General features: G+C 35.9%; 1 protein-coding gene across 31 annotated transcripts in view; it reads left to right on the top strand.

The window, feature by feature from the left end:
- The window catches only part of TRAPPC8 (trafficking protein particle complex subunit 8), a 115,361-nt gene extending 103,596 nt beyond the window's left edge, over window positions 1–11,765 (top strand). For all 31 annotated transcript variants that reach the window (XM_078347952.1, XM_078347949.1, XM_078347942.1 and 28 more), the window contains 3 exons: window positions 4,680–4,825; window positions 9,245–9,334; window positions 10,709–11,765. In XM_078347952.1, the coding sequence (XP_078204078.1) occupies window positions 4,680–4,825; window positions 9,245–9,334; window positions 10,709–10,943 (471 nt within the window). In that variant the 3' untranslated portion in view covers window positions 10,944–11,765. The remainder of the gene's footprint in view (window positions 1–4,679; window positions 4,826–9,244; window positions 9,335–10,708) is intronic.
- The last annotated feature ends 1,458 nt before the right edge of the window (window positions 11,766–13,223 follow it).

Genomic DNA, 13,223 nt, shown 5'->3' with positions numbered 1-13,223 from the left:
CATCACCCAGGTAGACTTATTTATTGAGGTTGAATTTGTTTGCTTTATTTACTGTTTTACTACAACGTCTTAGGATATGCTAGCACATAGTAAGTACTTGGTAATTATTAAATTAATGAATAAAGAATGCTGAGTTACGAAATTTATTCCACTGCTTCAAGAAACCAAAAATATTTTTTAACTGGATATGAGTGGCTCAGTCATACTAATAGATAGTACACAATAAGCTTTAAGGTTACAACTTTCAACTTTACAGTTCTGTAATCAACATGTCTTTTAATTTTTGTTCTGCCTTATAAAGGGTAAATATAGGGAATGCTCCACACAAAATTATTTTACCAATGTAGCAACATAATCTATTTCCTTTAGCAAATATTCTGTTTCCGGAACTTATATGTGTGCTTATGTTATGCATTTACTACATATTAAGTTCATGTAAACATTCATTCAGCTCACTTTATGAATGGTAAAATTTTAACCGAAAAAGAAAAGGGAGAGAAGAGGTGATATAGTTTAATAAACTACAGGTTTCAATGAGTGGTTGTTGCAGTTACAGAAAGAAAGAGATTATAATTTTTTTTTTATTTTTAAATATTAGTGCTTGCTAAATTGATTGTATTGGAGATAAACATACAACCCATAAGTTTAGTGTTTTAGAATTTTTTTCCTTAAGAATTTATAAAAGGAAAGTCTTTTTACTTTTTATCTTACAATTTTGTGCATGAATTTTTTTGCAGTGAACATGTATTGCACTTTTAGGTCTTTTTCTAAACGGATTCATTTGCGTTTTTTTTAAAGACTGTGTGCTGGATCAGAGCAGAAATATGCAAGATTTGAAAGAGCATTCCTAGTCATACACAAATTGAATTCAACCTGAGAAAAAATAAGAAGATACATTGAGTATTCCTTCTCTGAAATGCTTGGGACCCAAAGTGTTTTTGATTTTGGAATATTTGTGTCACATACCTGCTAGTTGAGCATCCCTAATCTGAAAATCTCAAATCCAAAATACTCTACAGAGAATTTCCTGTGACTGTCATGTCAACATTCAAAAATTTTTGGATTTTGCAGCATTTCCAATTTCAGAGCATTTCAGATTTTGGATCTTTGGATTTGGGCTGCTCATCTTGTATAAGTAAAGAAAGAAACTGTCCATCAGTAGGGGAGTCAGTCAGTTATAAAATTATAGAATAAAATAAGACTGCCAATATTCATCCAGCCATTGTCATGAGGTATGTTTTGCTTACCCACATTAGTATTTTGTGTCTCTGTAGTCTCTTCATTGTGCAGGTGATCAGGCTGATGCCCGTCAACATTTATGTTAACTGATTAATATCCCTTGTCTGATTTCATGCTTGGCAATCAGTCTTCTGAAACGTTGTTTCCTGAATGGTCTACCCACAGAAAGTCTGTGGAATTTGGTCAGTTGGTGGCAAGTTACATTTATCACTATACATGATTATATTCGCATTTTGTCTTTATGCATTCATCCATATTAACAATGTTGTTGTGATTAACGTGTCACCATAACTTAACTCTGAGAAAATAGTGGGATTAAATATCTGAGTCCATAAGGCTGAATAACACATCTTGGCCAAAGGTAAAAATCACCAATATAAACATTGTGTTTTGAGTCCTGTGAAAAGCAGGCAACTAGCCCATCCATACACCAAGATGCTTGTGTACCAATAATATACTAGTCTTGTGTTTGAATCTCTAATTGACCAGTCTAAATTTCCTTAAAGTCTGAAACAAGCTGAGTGTGGTGGTACATGCCTGTAGTCTCAGCTGCATGGGGGACTGAGGTGAGAGGATTGCTTGAGGTCAGGAGTTCAAGACCAGCTTGGGCAGCATAGCAAGACCCTGTCTCTTAAAGAAAAAAAGTCTGAAATAGTTTATTTTTTAAAAATAAATTTTAAAAAAGTACATTCAGCTAGAGAACATTATCTGATGTTGGGGGATAAAGTAATCCACATAAGTAAATAATAATAGTATATACCATTCATTAAGTATTTGGTATTTGTCAAGTGTTGGTTCACATCAGTACTTAGTTACAACCCTATGAGGTGCATGTAGAAGTTTTTATTATCTGAATCCTCTGTTTAGGCAACAGCAGGTATATAAAATTGTAATTTTAAGTCATATCATTAGCAGAAGGAAAATTTAATTGCCAAACCAGTATAGCACAGTAGATCAAAATAGAATTATCTCTGTCACTTAAAAAAGATCTTCTTCAATTTTTTTAACATTTCTAAATTAATTTTCCTCTTTCTTAAAATGCAAATACTTCCACCCACATTGCACAGGTGAAGGCCATTACATTGTGTCAGATAGTTTCTTTCTCCTGTCTCCCCTTAAATCACATTTCTGTTCTCTTTTATATACCCTGGTTTATCTGATTTTTAAAAAAAAATTTTTATTATAAGTAGTAGTTTTTATTGCAAAAAATAAAATATCCATAAACTGTCAATTGGAAAGATAAAATATTTAAAACAAAAGATCAAATATAAGCAAATGCTGCTTTTGTTTCCTCGGGGCCACTTTTTGAAGTTATCTATTGTAAAGCTCCTTTTTTTGAGATAGAATTTTGTTTTTGTTGCTCAGGCTGGAGTGCAATGGCATGATCTCAGCTCACTGCAACCTCTGCCTCCCAGGTTCAAGTGATTCTCCTGCCTCAGCCTCCCAAGTAGCTAGGATCACAGGCATGCGCCACCATGCCTGGCTAATTTTGTGTTTTTTGTAGAGATGGAGTTTCTCCATGTTGATCAGGCTGGTCTTGAACTCCCAGCCTGTGGTGATCTGCCTGCCTGGGCCTCCCAAAGTGCGGGGATTATAGGCATGGGCCACCATGACGGGCCTTTCAAGTTCCATTTCTATTCCAGAAATGTTCCATGCTTATGCAAATATAAGCATTAAATATATGTATTTTTAACATGCTATTAAACATTATTTGGCTACTGTATGATACTTTTGGTCAGTTTTCATATATGTGTATGTCATATCAGTTTCAGAACTGAAACTGATCATATTTTTTTTTTTGCATGTTTTGTGGGTTAGATTTCTAGAAATAATTACAATAATCATTACATGGCTGTATGATTATATGCTTATCTATTACCACTGACTAGGTTATAAACTCTTCTGTTTGCGTCTTTGTTTTACCAGTAGCCCCAGGGTGTTACTTGAATATAATATGGTTAATTTGTTACTTGTTAATGGGATGAATCTGGAAGCAGTGCCAGCTTTTATTTTATTTCCAGCAAATTTAGTTCTTGCTTTTGCAACTATGTAGATAAAGGGTCAGCAAACTTAATCTGAAAAACGCCAGGAAGTGCGTTAGGCTTTGCTTGCCAGATTGACTGTCATAATTGCACACTTCTGTCATTGAAGTAAAAAAATCAGTCCTAGACATTATGTAAACAAATGGATGTGGCTGCGTTTCAATAAAACTTTACTAAAACAGGACACAGGCTGGATTTGGCCCATGGGCTTTAGTTTGCCAGTTGCTGGTATAGATCAAAATCAAACTCAGCTATCAGAAAATTATAAATCAGATATTCTCCTGGGTGGTGAGGGAAGATATAGAAAATAAATAACCAAGAAAGAAAATAATAGTAGAAATGGAATGTTTCTCTACTTTCTTTCATCTTTCTATCTACCCCTCCCCCACTCATTGCCTCCCTCCCTCCCTCCCTCCCCCCCCTTTCTCTCTTTCTTTCTTTCCTTTCTTCCTTTCCTTTCTTTCTTTCTTTCTTTCTTTCTTGACAGAATCTCACTCTGTTGCCCAGGTTGGAGTGCAGTAGTGCGATCTTGGCTTACTGCAACCTCTGCCTCCTGAGTTCAAGTGATTCTTCTGCCTCAGCCTCCTGAGTAGCTAGGATTACAGGTGTGTGCCACCATGCCTGGCTAATTTTTATGTTTTTAGTAGACGGTGTTTCACCATGTTGTCCAGGCTGGTCTCCAACTCCTGGCCTCAAGTGATTTGCCGACCTCAAGTGATTTGCACACCTCAGCCATCGAAAGTGTTGGGATTACCTGTGTGATCCCACATGCCCAACCTCTATTTTCATTTAGATGATAATGATTATTTACTGAAATAGTCATAATGTGCCTGACAAATGGCTATGTTAAGACATTTTACATGCATTTTAACTTTCAACTAATATAGTTGAAGCACTGTAATCTATAAAATGTATCAGGATATTTTCAGAATGAAATATTAAGACAGTTTTAGATTTTCGGCTATTAAAACAGGTGCTATGCAATTGAATGTCTGCACTCCTAAGTCCTGTGCAGTATTATCAGATGAGAATCACAACAATCTTTGAAATTATTATTGTCAGCAGCTTCTTTTTACATATGAAGAAATTAATTGTTAAAGTATTAAGCAACTTATCCAAGATCACAGAGCTAATATGTAAGGCTACTGGGATTCAAGTCTAACTCCAACACGTAGTAAGTGAGGCATGAATATAAATGATTCCAGATACTGATGTTTTTATCCTGGATTATATTGCAAATGATAGCAGCTATTAGCTTAACAGCAGAAAAAGTACTGTTCATGCATTACATTATCTCTGCTAATTTTAACTTTTGTATGTATAAACTGTGCTTTTTAAAAAAAAAAAAAAACAAGGAAGTGTTTTTATCGTCATGTGTTTTTTCCTTTCTTTTTTCAGGAGCCACCAGAAATGGAACTGTTGAAATTTTTCAGGCCAGAAAACAGTACAGTTTCCTCAAGACCATCAGTAGAGCAGCTTTCTAGTCTCATTAAAATGAGTCTTCACTACCCAGAATCATTTAATCATCCATTTCATCAAAAAAGGTTTGAGCTTTGTTTTTGTTAAAAATTTTCTACAACACACTGACACATGCATTTATTTATTTATTTTGGCAATGACATTAACCCAAATATGAAGAAGAAGTTTATAATATTATTGAGTTTACAGAATACTTGAACCAAACAGTTCAAGTTTAGGCAATATCAGTTGCTTAAGATTTATTAAGTACTAAATTTCATGGCAAATATGATATATTTGTAATTTTGATAAATAGCTTGAATATATAAACCTCTAAAATTCTAAAAATAAGAAGTCCTAAATCAGGCAACACTTCAAAAGGTTGCCAGTTCTGCAAACATTAGAAAAGATGGAGAGAAGCCTATTAGAAACAATCTATAAGTATAATTGAAGGTGTGAATTTTGGTGAAATCACCCTGGATGGGGATGGGGATATAGAGGGAATAGAAAAAAAGAGGATGGTTACCTGTGGAACAGTAACATCTCAGAAAGAAGCTAAGGAAAAAGAAGCCTATGAAGAAGACTGAAGAAAAAGGAGCAATTAAAAAATGAGGAAGAAAAGACCAATTTAAAAAGAAACTCTCTTTCCTTTTTTTTTTTTTTTTCTTAAAGTGCAAGGATTGTTTACTGTAGTAAAAAGAAACTATCTCAAAGGTTGAGTGAGAGCAGTTTAAGAGAAGTGGTTAGTAGTTTTAAGATGCTACGGAAAGGTCAAATAGTAAATGGGCAGAAAGGTTACTGGATCTGACAATAAGGAGATCTTCATGATTTTTGAAATGCCACTGTATGGGGGACAGGAGTCTGACATAGGTTGAAAAGTGAATAGAAGGTAAGAAAGTAAAGATACTAGGTTGACCATCCTTTCAAGAAACTGGGCTATCAAGAGGGATTAGGGAGTATCTGTTCTTACTAGGCAAGATGTGGATGTTTGTAGTCTTGAAGAAAATGATGGGATACAGGGAAAGTAACAGAATCCTTAGTAGGTGGAAAGATAAGATACATGCAATGAAGAATGACAGGATTTGCTTTGGGCTAAAGAAGGGACCTTCTTACACATTATGGAGTGCCTCCATTTTAGGGGGTAGTTATAAGAGCAAGGTAAGAGTAAAGGGTAGAGAATTTGAAAAAAACTGAAATTTTAGGATAACTGCTGAGAAGATGCTAGCTGAGTATGCACAGAAGGAGTACTTAGCAAAATTAAGACCTTGACCGTGACTTTAAGAGAAAAAGTGTTTTAAAAAGTAACTTAGAGCTTGGCATGGTGATACACACCTGTAGTTCCAGCTACTTGGGAGGTTGAGGCAGGAGGATTACTTGATCCAATTAGTTTGAGGCCATAGTCAGCTATGTTTGCACCGCTGCACTACAGCCTGGGCAAAACAGCAAGACCCTGTCTCTTTCTCTCTCTCTTTATTTTTTCCGTGTTTTTTTTTTTTTTCAAAGCTAACACCTAAGTAATCATCTCTGTATAAGTAGAATTATGCAGAGTATATTTGTATATCTGTCTTCTTCCATTTAATACTGTGTTAGTAAGAGTCAACCATTGTATGAACCTGAAGAACTGATTTTCATTGCCTATGAATATGTTTGGATATACCAGAATTAGTTTATCTACTTAAGTGTTAATGGACTTTTAAAATATTTTCCTTTTTTTTCCCTTCTTTTTCTTTTAAAAAATTGTTTTGAGATAGAGTCACACTCTGTCACCCAGACTGGAGTACAGTGGCATGATCTCAGCTTACTGCAAACTCTCCTTCCCAAGTTCAAGTGATTCTCATGCCTCGACCTCTGAGTAGCTGAGATTACAGGCATATGCCACCAGTTCAGCCAACTTCTGTATTTTTAGTAGAGTTGGGGTTTTACCATGTTGGCCAGGCTGGTCTCAAATTCCCGGGCTCAAGTGATCTGCCCGCCTTGGCCTTCCAAAGTAAGGCATGAGCCACTGTGTTCAACCATAGAATGTTTTCTGATTTGAACTATTTTGAATTCTACTGCTATGAATATTCTTCTACACCTTTCCTTGTACATCTATACTTGCCTTTTTTTTTTTTTTGCATACTTTCCTAGGAACTTTTCCAGCGTGGTTTTTACTAATTTGCATATCCCAATAGCAACATATGCGAATTCCTTCTGCTTGATACCTTCACCAGCACTTACTCTTGTTGAATTTTAAAAAATTTTATCCTAAGTTATTTTTAAAATACTTGTGGTCTTAAGTTTTTGTCATGGTCATAATGTTACCCAGTACTCATTCTGTGTTCCTTTTTCTGACAGAGATGAGTGCAGGGTCACCTGGGAAAATATAAGAAATACTGAAGGATGCTTCAGTCCTACCCTCAGAGGTTCCAGTTTGATTGGCCCAGGGATTGACATCTGGATTTTTTGAAGTTCTCCAGGTGTTCCTAATATGCAACCATAAGTGAAAAAAGAAGTTTTGTATTTTATCCTTATTGAACTTTATATAGTTCCATGAGCAATTTTGATACCATGATTTATTTTAACTCAGTCTTCTACTTCAGCTCTGTTGATTAAACCTGTTCTACTTCATGTACTTTCTGAATACCCTTGGCGCTTCTTTTTAACCTTAGTGGTTAAAACCTTGGCTGCCTTTAGAGGCTAGGATGTTTAGTTCTTTACATCTTGCTACTGGAGTTAAAAAGCCCTAAACAATCTATGTGAAACAGGTCAGATTTGATTAAAATAGAAGAGGGGTTAAATGAAGCTTTCCAAAATCAAAACTGTACATGGAAGTACGTGAAAACAGGACAGGTTCAAGGATAAAATGTGGAAGTTTTTTCCTTGGCTGCACATTAGAATCACTTGGGAATTTCTTAAATTTCCAGTGCCCAGGCTGATTAAATCAGATTCTCGGGAAGCAGGATACAGGCATTTCCAGTTTTAAAATGTCTTCAGATCATACCCATGTGCATCTATATTAGTCATTGTTGTCACAATATTGCTTCTTAATAAACCATTTCAGAAATCAGTAGCTTATAACAAGGTATTTATTTCCATACTCATGGGTCTGCGGGTTGATAATTTGGCTGAAGCTCTCCTTTGGTCTGTGGTTGGTTGGATTTGACACCTGAAGAAACTTGAGTTCATGTTTGTGCCACATATATTTGGGGCCCAGTCCAAAGGAGCAGTTGCTAGTATAACAAGGGAGCCAAATTGCAAAAGCACACTTAAGGCTTTTGCTTGCATCAAAGATATTAATACTTCATTGGCCAAATAGCCTCACTTCCATAATCAACAAGGATGATTCACAGTCCCACAGTGGGAAGTATTGGGAGTGAATAACTGTTAAGCAGTACTCATAGTTATCACGGAACCAAGATTGAGAGCCATTGAAATGAAGGATCAAATGATTAGGTGTCTATGTGAAACTGAAAAACAGATGAGAGAGTATAACTGGGAGATCCGAAGAGATAGGAGATTGTGGGCAAGGTGGGGTGACTGAGTATTATGTTAGGGATAGCTGTCTAATGTGATGTGAAAAAAATCATGGTGTGGTCATGGAAGTTGTATGGCTGAATTTTGAGTAGTACTGAAGATTATGGAGATGATAGGTCCAGGATTTGGGAAGGTGTTGAATGAGTCATCTGCCTAGACAATGAAGTTGTTAAAAATGATGATAAGACTTGGAGTTGAAAGGAAGAAAACAAACTTACCCTAACACTTTTAAAATTATGAGAATAGTGTCTTACTAAGTGTTTTCTTGACTGGTAGAGCAGACGAATTCACAAATGGGAGGTGAAGCAGATGGTCATACCTACACATGCTTCATTTTTACCTCAAATATTCCAAAATATCCATTCCTTCCCCCTTCTGCAAAGAATTCCAGCTCTACTGAATTCCTGTCACTGTGTTAGTTTGTTAGAATGGGGACAGAAAAAACGAATACAAACCACAAGGTTGTTTATAATGAAAGAGTAAAGGCATCTTTACAGGAGAGGTGGTAGGAAGAAAGCATTAAGAACTACATCAACCACCCCAAGATATGGAAGATGTTGGAAGAAATACAGCATCCATTGTTGAGAGTACTATACAGTTAAAGATGTAGAAACATAAAAAGAAGAGATGGAGGATATAGGGAAACATTCTTAATTTAATGAGGGTTTCAGAAAACAAGTAGAAATGTGAGAGGAAATGGGACAGTAGGAGGTTTGGTCATGGTGGTGGGACACAGAGCAGTAGAGGTATGAGAATAGAAAAAGAATAGGTGACAGGAGATAACATTGTACTGTCATTGTATTAATATATTTGTATTTTTATTTACAGAATAATTTGTCTTGAGTGATTTTGGAACTTGATCTTCTTTCTTCTTGAATCCGATTGTTTTTAAGGAGCTTATGCTCTGTTACATACTCTTAAGTGTTATTTTCAGGAAAATTGTTTTTAAGAAGAAAAAGATATATAACTTTTTGTTTATTTTTCTTCCATAGCCTTTGTTTAGTACCAGTCACACTTTTACTTTCCAATTGTTCTAAGGCTGATGTAGATGTCATAGTTGATCTTCGGCATAAAACAACAAGGTAAAGAATTTGTTTAGTGCAAGGTTACTTGTAGTTTAAGATTAAAGTGATTTAGGAGCAGTTTAATATTTCAGAATTATGCAAATAATTAACATGGATAAGAAAGTTACTCAAGCATGTCTTAGTTTTTTATTTGGTAATATAGAAGGCTTACAGATGTGTTACAGTAGTTTTAAATCTTAAAGATTTTTTTTCTTGATTATAAAATAGTACTTAACAACAACAACAACAAATCCAAATCCATAATCCCACAACTGATGCTACTAGAGCCAAATGCTTTTTGGAATTCAGAATTTTTTTAATTTTTTGGAAAAATACTATGAAGCATAGTTAATATTTTTGTTTAACCCCCAAACACAATCTGGGACCATTCTCTGAAATCCATACACATGCCTGTATATATGATTTTGTATATCATAAAGTTACTAACAATACTTTATTGAGGGTATTAGGTTGTTTTCTATTTTTCAATATTATAAACAGTTTCAATATTAGAAGCATTCATGTACACACATTTATTTTTATATATGGCTAAGGGGTTAAAAGCTTAGGTTTGAAATTAAGTTCCAACATATACTAACTTTTTTTTTTTTTTTGAGACGGAGTTTCGCTCTTGTTACCCAGGCTGGAGTGCAATGGCGCGATCTTGGCTCACCGCAACCTCCGCCTCCTGGGTTCAGGCAATTCTCCTGCCTCACCCTCCCAAGTAGCTGGCACGTGCCACCATGCCCAGCTAACTTTTTGTATTTTTAGTAGAGATGGGGTTTCACCATATTGACCGGGATGGTCTCAATCTCTTGACCTCGTGATCCACCCGCCTCGGCCTCCCAAAGTGCTGGAATTACAGGCGTGAGCCACCACGCCTGGCCCACTAACTTTTGTGGGCATTAAATGAAATAATACACTCTTAGCATTGTGCCTAATAAATAGTAACTATTACTGTATATTAGCTGTTATAGTAATGATGTTGCTATTATTAATAAACAGTTGGCTTCATGAATTTTTTTTTTTTTGAGACAGAGTCTTAGTCTGTCACCCAGGTTGGAGTGCAGTGGCACAATCTCGGCTCACTGCAACCTCCACCTCCCAGGTTCAGGCAATTCTCCTGACTCAGCCTCCCAAGTAGCTGGGATTATAGGTATGCAGCACTGTACCTGGCTAATTTTGTATTTTTAGTAGAGACAGGGTTTCACTATATTGGTAGGCTGGTCTCAAACTACTAACCTCAGGTAATCTACCTGCCTCGGCCTCCCAAAGTTATGGGATTATAGGTGTGAGCCACCATGCATCACTGAAAGCCATATGTTAATGTGACTTTGGGAAAAAAAATATAAAGAAAAAATCCTGCAACTTATCATTTTCCTCCTCCCTTAGTTCAGAAGCACTGGAAATCCATGGATCATTCACATGGCTTGGACAAACACAGTATAAACTTCAGCTTAAAAGCCAGGAGATTCACAGTCTGCAGCTGAAAGCTTGCTTTGTTCATACCGGTGTTTATAACCTTGGAACTCCTAGGGTATTTGCCAAGTTATCGGACCAAGTTACAGTGTTTGAAACAAGTCAGCAGAATTCCATGCCTGCCCTGATCATCATCAATAATGTGTGACAACTTGCAGATTTGTTCTGAAATTCACAAGAATCTGTTTAATTTTGCTGGATGGGTTTTACAGCAGTATGATATACCTAACTTGTTATGGAGGCTGATTGATATCTGATCCCTGAAAAATCCTTTGACTTGTCATTTTGTTGATGATGCAAAGCACGTTGGACTGAGAATACTTACATTATTTTTCTGTATTTCTTTAAACCGTGAGAATAATTTACATGCTCATAATACAGGATTTCAATATATCCATGTACCTTTTAAGCCCCATCTTAAGAAAACACAAAGTCTAAGTCTGCTGTTACAACTTGTCGGTGATGGTATATGACTATTAGGAGACGATTCTTTGAAAGGAAAGGCCTTGTTGGCAATACTCCTGCTAAGCCATTAGTCTCTAAATTCCAGCTTTACTGTGAAGTTCTACAGAGTGTTAAATACAAATCTTCGTATCTTGCTTCACACAGTTCCTTAAAATCAGTTTTTGAACTTTGGTCATAGAGTCTTCATATTTCAGTATTTGGTGGTCCCTATGGCTTATACATAACTTTGTAAAAAGAAAAAAAACTTTTTCTGATGCTTTGAATATAGTTTTGAAAGGAGTTTTGACTTTTTTCCCCTCATTCATCTCAGTATAGAGTGCACTATTTCACAATACATACGATTTTTGTCATTAAAATTACCATATTCTTTATTATATAACATTAACAACTGAGTTGATCTGTTTAAAATATAAATCTCAAGTTAATTAAAAATAAGCTTTTCAAAAATGTATTATATTTATAACAAATGTACTGTAAATAGAATAAAGACATGCTATTCACTGTATAGAGTATTAGTATCTATTGATTATTAGAAAGTCTGGTTTCAAAATAATCTTTTGTTCAGAGAATGGGCATTTGGACATAGGAAATTTCAGTTCAGCCCTGCTGCAGGTAGAGAAATGGGAGCAAGGGTGTTTCAAATGAACACCCTTGTAAATGGAGAAGGAGGGAGGACAGGGCATAGGGGTGGGTGGCAGGGAGTATATGAGCCAGGCTCAACCAAGTCTGGAACAGATGGGGTCCTTATGCCATTGGCAGCTACCATGGTTTGTTCCAGTCTCAATCTCAGCCATAATCAGAGCAGACTGCACCACAGTGGGGAGAGATCAAAAGACCGTTTTTCAGACTGAAGATTCCAAACCTGTACTTGGAACAACTCTTCTTGAGAGGGGTGGTTAGTCTGTGTGCCCGTCTGCAACTGCTGCTTATGCTTCTGGATCTTCTCAGCTTCTTTCACTCTGTCTTAGCGGGTGTGGGAGAAGGTGGAGAGGAAGATCACATTCTAGGGACACTCATTTCCTTCTTGAGAGTTTAGGATCATGGGCTTCTAAAGTCCTGAGGAGGAGAGGAAATAGGAGAAGGAGAAGCAGACATGATCACAATGGTATCTTGAAGCATGTTTAAACCATTCAGCTGAATATTAAATTGAACTGATTGTTAAACAGAGACTAATAAACCATATAAACCTACAACTGAATATATTAAAAACAGGTAATAAAGTACTCAAAATTACTTTCTAAATATTATCAGCTGTACTCAAGATAGTTTATTGCATCTGTATCATGGAAATACAATATAATGGTGTGTTTCTGCTTGTCTCTTGCCAACTCTGCATTAAGTGACATCTTGCTGGTAGCTTAAAATCAATTATTAGTGGAATATTTACCTCAGGAAGACCAGCAAATGCTACACACCAGGGCTTGCTTTATTTTTGTTGTCTACACTTGAGAAACTGATAGAGAAAATGTTAGTGATGCTTATTTAAAGTGTTGTATATTTGTAGCTATTACGAATAGCACAAATAGTTTAGGAAAATATTCCTGCAGTAGCTGAAAAGTGTTATCCAGTCCAACAAAGAAGTTGCTCATATCACTGATCAACTAGTGAAGATCCAACATGTGTTTTCTCACTTCCTCTTCCTCCTTAACGTAAACAAAAATATCAGCCAGCATTCATACTAGAATTATTCTCACCAATTGCAACATAGGTTGATTTTCTACACAAGAGCTCAGCAAAAATCAGAGAAACTACTCTGAGAATCAGTTCGCTTTTTGGAATTTACAATAAAGAGTATGGCATATTTTGTTATTACTTGTAAAGTGTTTGCTGCACAAACCAGCAGTTTAAAAGATTTTTTACCCTGGAGAATAATTTGATAAACATTTATCAGCCTAACTCGGCATAGACTGTGAGAAATGTTCTGACATCTACAGTGGTTCTCAAAATGTAGAAGCATAATCAT

Source organism: Callithrix jacchus, chromosome 13 (assembly GCF_049354715.1).
Source record: "Callithrix jacchus isolate 240 chromosome 13, calJac240_pri, whole genome shotgun sequence".
NCBI classification, from domain to species: Eukaryota; Metazoa; Chordata; class Mammalia; order Primates; family Cebidae; genus Callithrix; species Callithrix jacchus.
The sequence above is the reverse complement of the archived record's forward strand: the minus strand, read 5'-3'. Positions and strand labels throughout refer to the sequence as shown.